Here is a 6,621-nt window from a genome sequence, read left to right on the forward strand (position 1 = left end):
CTGCCATGAATATTATGTTCACGATCGGGAACAACGGCCGTTTATCTCGGTGAATGTGATCGGTTGGCAATACGTTTATATTCTCTCTCTTTTCGCATTTTATTCTCTTTTATTTTTTTTCGATTCGCGTGAATTACTGATCGCACGCGCATACGTCAGTCTATCGTATGGACGGGAAAATGTATTGTCTGTTGTTATTACGTAGCTTTTCTTATTAAATGATATTGCATATATAATCTCGCGTGAAGAAAAATAAAAAAAGAAAAATAAAAAGACGAAAAAACTTCGATTATAATTTAAAGTTAAAGAAATTCGCGAAGATATTATTAAACAACCCCGGCAGTTCGAAAGAGTTACATTTTTCAGTGGAACTTTATCCTGATAGCAAAGATAGCCGCAGATGGTCCCCGTTACGGCCCAATGAAGCCATAAAATTCGTACTGGCAAAAACCAGATTTCGCGTGAGTGTTCGAGCTTTCTTTATAAGTAGCTAACTAATTTATTAAATTGAACACTTTATTTGGAGTACTTATTTCAACGCGTTTCCTTATATGTTAATATTAAAAATGAGAATAGAGGAAAGATGTATATGCTTGGGCTATACATATAGATTTGATCCGTCAAATTTCGCATATCGTTCGTTCGGAATATTAATCTTTTTCGATGTGCTTGAAAACGATACGATCCATATTGAATCTCGGTTCCCATCGCGAAGAGGATCACCTAATGATCGAATGACCAAAACCACCAGATGATAGGATTCGTTAAAAAGAAAAGGAAGATTCTGGAATGTGTGAAAGGAATAAGTTCGAAGGGACTGGTGGTACAAGCAAGATTGGTAGATTATGTCAGTTTGAGATGAAAGATAAGGAGTTACGTTTGGTATTGGATGATGAATGAAATTGAAATCCTATAGAAATATCTGAAAGGAAGGTGGTTAAATATTGATTGAAACCCATTGGAAAGTATTATCGTTGTGTTGTCCTGAAATGGCAGCGATCGCTAATACGTTCAGTTTCAACCTCAACGGCTGTTACAGGTTACCTAGAGCTTCCTGCGGAAATGGCCAATATACTCCTCCGACCTCCAACTCACTCTGCAGTTGCTCTCTCATTCATTCGCTTGTTCGCTCTCTTGCTTGCTCGGACCGCTCCTGTTTTCCCCTGTTCCCTGTGTATCTCATACCCGTATCATCACCCTATGCTCGGACATGCACCCACTCATACACGTGCATCTACTATTAGGATGAGTTATACGACTGTAGCGACCGTTACGGTCAACGTTACCATTTAAGAGGGACCATATTTTGTAATTTTTTTTCCTTTAAATTTTTCTATTAGCTTTACAAGAAACTCAGTAATTATTCTATTTTACATATATATAGAATTTGCGTGATAATGATAACTATTTTAATATTTTTTATTATATATAAATATGATATATATATAAATTTATATTTTAAATATATATAAATTTTATTATATATAAATTGCACATTAAAAATAAAAAATTACTAGATTTATTAAATAATTATTTAATTAGTTATTAATAATTTTAAAAAGTTACTAGAATCATATGCAAGTTTAAAATATATTGAAATTCTAGTAACATTGCTAAGGCGATATCGGTAATAGTAGTGCTCTACCTTTATCATATCCACCGTCGGTAATGACAAACATCGACCGTCGGTAACGACAAATATCAAGCGTCGGTAATAGTAGATTTCAAATTTATTTTACTCTACGTCGGTAATATTTTACATTAAGGTTACTGACGGTCAATATTATTAAAGTAGAAACTGCCATTAACAACAGTCAATATTTAAAAAATAGGAACCTACTATTACCGACGGTCGATGTTTGTCGTTACCGACAGTCGATGTTGGTTGTTACCGACGGTAGATATGATAACGGTAGAGCACTACTATTACCGATATCGCCTTAGCAATGTTACTAGAATTTCAATAAATTTTGAACTTGCATATAATTCTAGTAACTTTTTTAAATTATTAATTAATAATTAAATAATTAATTAATAAAGTTTTAACTAACTTTTTTGTGCCTTTACCGGAATGTTGTTCTGCAACTAAATAATTGCGTCTTTTTTCCTTCTTTTATTTAAAATTCGCACTAACTTAGTTACTAATATTATTTAATAGGAGAAAATATTGTAATTTTAGACTAATCTTAAATTATTATAAGAACTAATTTATTGAACAATCTTTACAATTAAAAATCAAAAATTGCCATAATGTTTACAACACAAATTAAAATTAAGTTTTGATTACTAGTAATATTTTACTTCAGAAAATCGAATTATTTTTATACAATCTTTAATTTTGTTATACTTTTATACAACTATTACAGTTAATTTAAAAAAGCTTTTATTTAATATGCTAATGCATGTATAATCTATAATTGTTTATTTATTTCCGTTAATTTTAATATAACGAATGTAATCCGATATACATTCAACTACATTGACGAGAAGTTATAATTATAAAATTGATATAATATTTAATTTTTGTTTTATTTCTTTTCTGTATCGTTTAAATATCTATTATATTTTATATTTAATGCCTCTTGAAATTGTTTTCTAGCTTCTCTATTTGATTGTAACAGCTCCATGAGTTCGGCCTGGATGGTGCGATTTTTTTTCTCAAGGAAGTCCAAAACGAAATGTAAATCATCTAACTTTTCATGAATATCTTCATATTCTATAAAAATAGATGATCGTTTGATTACATAGAAAATATATTGCATTATTAATTTCATTTATTCAATATGATAAATATTTTGTAATTATAAACATGATATATTTACCAGCTTTATTGGAACTCCAATCATCAGAACCATACCAATCAACTTTATCATTGTCATCGTTATTTTCCAATGGTTGAGCCGAATTCTGCATTATACCTTCTTTCACCATTTGTGTCACAAGATCAGCTGACAAATGTAGGGTGTGGGATCTCTTGATAGTACAAATCTTTGATATGTCAGAAAACTGAATGTGATGTCAAAGTTGGAAACAAATTGAGGAACTGTTAGTGACTTTCTTCAAAATGATTATGCACTTTATTGGTGCATTATAGATATTTTTTGTCCTTATGTTATTCATGAAAAACATTTCATAGTTCAATATTATTGGGCTAGTTATTCGTAAGTCTTAAATTTAGTCGTCAGAGGACGTGGCAATCATATCTCTAGGGGAACTAGAAACACTAGTAATACTTCTCGTCATCAGAGAGTATCTAGTCTACGGAAATATAACCAATAACACATTTTATACTGACACGTATAGTTTTGTAATTGTTAAAAATGTCGGAGAAAAAAGTGATAAAAATTGGTACTCATGATGGTACATTCCATTGTGACGAAGCTCTTGCTATTTTTTTATTGAAACTTTTACCTAGATATAAAGATGCAGTTATCATAAGGTAAATACTTTTAAAGTACAGGTTAAATGTTGAACTATCTTTTTTATCAACTGTTTTAAATTTCAGATCACGCGATCTTAATATTTTGGATACTTGTGATATTGTTGTAGACGTTGGTACAAAATATGATCATTCCATTTGTCGATATGATCATCATATGAAGTACGATTCTTTATTATATATACCTTTCTAAATTATTAAATTGAATTATTCTATCATTTATTTATGACTATGTTCCAGAGATTTTAATGAATCATTAAGTACTATTATAAAAGAACCTGGATGCGAATGTACAATAAAGTTAAGTAGTGCAGGATTAATTTATTGTCATTACGGTCATGAAATAATACGGCATTTGGCTCCTGCAAATACGAAGTCTAATGTTATTAAAATAATATTTAAAAATGTGTATTTTAAGTTAATTCAAGAAATTGATGCTATAGATAATGGAGTACCAATGACTCAAGATGAACCTAAGTAAGAAAAACGAATTTTCTCAAGGGAAGAAATAAAATGTTCTCCGTATATGTTATATTTAAGTTATTTTATTTATAGTTATACCATATCAACTGGAATAAGTTCAAGAGTAAATAGATTAAACCCCGCTTGGAATGATAAAACACCAGATATCGATGCACAATTTCAGAAAGCTATTGAGTTAGTTGGAGAAGAATTTATGCATGCGGTAAACGAATGCATGAATATATGGTTGCCAGCAAGAAATATCATAGAGAAAGCTTTAGCAAATCGTTTTAAGGTTTGTGAAAAAACATTGTCTTAATGCATGAAAACAATAGTCATAATATCTTTGACGCTATGTAGGAACTCGTTGTAGTTACACGGGGAATATTACTACATAGTGATTATTATTTAATTATTGTCTTGTAAGAAATACATTACAAAAGTATTTATTTATATAGGTCCATAAAAGTGGAGAAATCATAATACTAGAAACAAATGCACCATGGCAGAACCATTTAGCACAGTTAGAAAAAGAGAAAAATATAAAACCTCTTATAAAATATGTTATTTTTAAGGATTCAAGCAATGACTTCAGAGTTAGAGCGGTTTCTGTGAAACCATCAAGTTTTGCATGCAGGTATTCATGCTTTTCATTGTATTTTTGGAAACTTATTTTATTATATAAGGATACATCAGATTTATTTTTAATATATTTTTTTAATGCGCAGGCTTAGTTTACCAAAAAAATGGGGAGGTTTAAGAACAACGGAGCTTGATGAAGTCAGTGGAATTAAAGGTTGTGTTTTTGTTCATTCGAATTGTTTCATTGGAGGCCATACAACTCAGGAAGGTACATTAGATATGGCAATAAAGGCTTTACAGATAGGAAAAAGTAAAAAATAGAATCAGGTGCCATTTCGAAAATAACAGTATCAATTCTCACTCTTCGGAAAAGGATTCAGGAGAAGTGTAACAAAGCTGTTTCAGATGATTTTTTTAGTAATTTTAAGATTTTTTATTCATAGGATTAACATTTTATTTCCTGACAAATGAAAGCTACAAATTGAGAGAATTTTCCTTTCCGGAGAGTTTACTTCTCCGACGTTTTCAGACATTACAATTTAAATAACAAACAAATTTTTTATTCATGCACGAAATAGTAATATTGTGATATGGACGTGTAATAACAAAATTGACGCATATTTTTATATAATATAATTACATGACGTGTATTATTTAACGTAGTCTCAATTGTCTCAATCAAATTTTTAAATATAACATTGGAAGATGTTTCAATGAAATATAAATTATTAGAATTAGGATAATTTTGCTTAGTCCTTAAAACGAAAATGATTATTCTTGTCCGCATGCATTGTTCGTATCAAACTCAACTTCGATGGGCGATTCCTGTCTCAAATTTAATTATTCATAAACCTTATCAATTTTTTTTAACTTGTACAAAAAATATAGTGCGTATATTCTTAAGTACGCACTCTCACGTACTTTCAAGTAAGCTATACTTCCTTGAGGTGATTGAAAAATTAATAACAAGAGGGGAGCGAAGGAAGATTATAATTACGATCGATAAATTTTAATGAAATTAATTAAATAAAAATATATTATTAACATGTGAATCATGTTTCATTCAATATGTAATTCGTTCAGGAGGCAGGAAAGACTGTGCATTATGTTCCGACAGGAAAACTCCAGGAAAAAGACGACAAACACACGCGTACTGTGATACTTGTATTCGAAAGCCAATATTATATTTCATATCGATGATTGTTTCATAAAATACCATTCTTCAGAACATTACAGAGATTACAAATTTTATATTCTTAGCAAAGGGTTAATTTCAAATTCTTTTAGATCAATTTTATATATTTTTTACGTCTATTTTATTTAATAGATGTTATTGATACTAGATACTATTGTTGACACTTATATAAAAGAATAAATGAAGTGTTGACAAAAATGTGGATACAGTCGTCAAGATTTTTTATAATTACGTTACATTAAGTAAAAAATAAATTTAGACTGCTAGCGGGGTGCGATGATTTAGGTGAGCGCGTGCTGTGAATATATATAAACCCGTTTGTAATATAATTAAAAATGAAAGTAAATTATATATAATATATATATATATATATATTTATACGTATATATAGACAGAGTAATCAGGCATTCTGTGAACAGACAATTCTCTTTGTTCTGTTTACTAGAAACGAGCGATGAAGCGCGATAAAGAGCCGGAGGGGAGAAACGGTAGGAGAATATACAGGAGGTCCAGAATCCTGGACCTCCCTCAAAGCTAATATAATTACTGCGCGTAGGCACCGGCGAGCAAACGGCTTGCGGACACAATCAGGACAATCAGCATGATTGGCGGTCTTGAGCGTACATACAAGCAGTTCCCGAGATTCGAAAGCTCTTGCCAGTGAACCATCTTGTATCGTCGTCATTGTTCTTTTGTATTATCTTACGTAATAGCTATTTTACGAGAATGATTTTTACAGTAGCTATTAAAAAAGAAAAAAAAATAGAAAGAAAGATAACGATAAATTCGTTCGTAGATCAGTAGCAACGAACAGAAGATCAAAATTCTTAACGAAAATGAGAGATAATTAATGAAATATATAATGACAAATGTAAATGTAAATTTGAATGATGGAAAGAATTATGAATATTTAAAATACGTATAGGATAATCATACTTTTATT

The 6,621-nt window shown here is 30.3% G+C and overlaps 2 protein-coding genes across 2 annotated transcripts; one reads left to right on the forward strand and one right to left on the reverse strand.

Moving 5' to 3' along the window:
- Positions 1–2,407: 2,407 nt before the first annotated feature.
- LOC122517698 (bublin coiled-coil protein-like) lies at positions 2,408–3,061 on the reverse strand. The gene is made up of 2 exons (XM_043636217.1): positions 2,823–3,061; positions 2,408–2,716 (listed from the first exon to the last, which is right to left on the reverse strand). Exons 1-2 carry the CDS (start codon positions 2,929–2,931, stop codon positions 2,529–2,531), a joined length of 297 nt encoding a protein of 98 aa, XP_043492152.1. The 5' UTR covers positions 2,932–3,061; the 3' UTR covers positions 2,408–2,528.
- A 175-nt stretch (positions 3,062–3,236) lies between these two features.
- LOC122517696 (MYG1 exonuclease) lies at positions 3,237–5,876 on the forward strand. Its single transcript, XM_043636216.1, has 6 exons — positions 3,237–3,439; positions 3,506–3,601; positions 3,680–3,916; positions 3,995–4,196; positions 4,360–4,538; positions 4,630–5,876. The coding sequence occupies exons 1-6, from the start codon at positions 3,321–3,323 to the stop codon at positions 4,802–4,804; spliced, it is 1,008 nt and encodes a 335-aa protein (XP_043492151.1). The 5' UTR covers positions 3,237–3,320; the 3' UTR covers positions 4,805–5,876.
- The last annotated feature ends 745 nt before the right edge of the window (positions 5,877–6,621 follow it).

Source organism: Polistes fuscatus, unplaced genomic scaffold, assembly GCF_010416935.1.
Source record: "Polistes fuscatus isolate 324 unplaced genomic scaffold, CU_Pfus_HIC Scaffold21, whole genome shotgun sequence".
Lineage (NCBI taxonomy): Eukaryota > Metazoa > Arthropoda > Insecta > Hymenoptera > Vespidae > Polistes > Polistes fuscatus.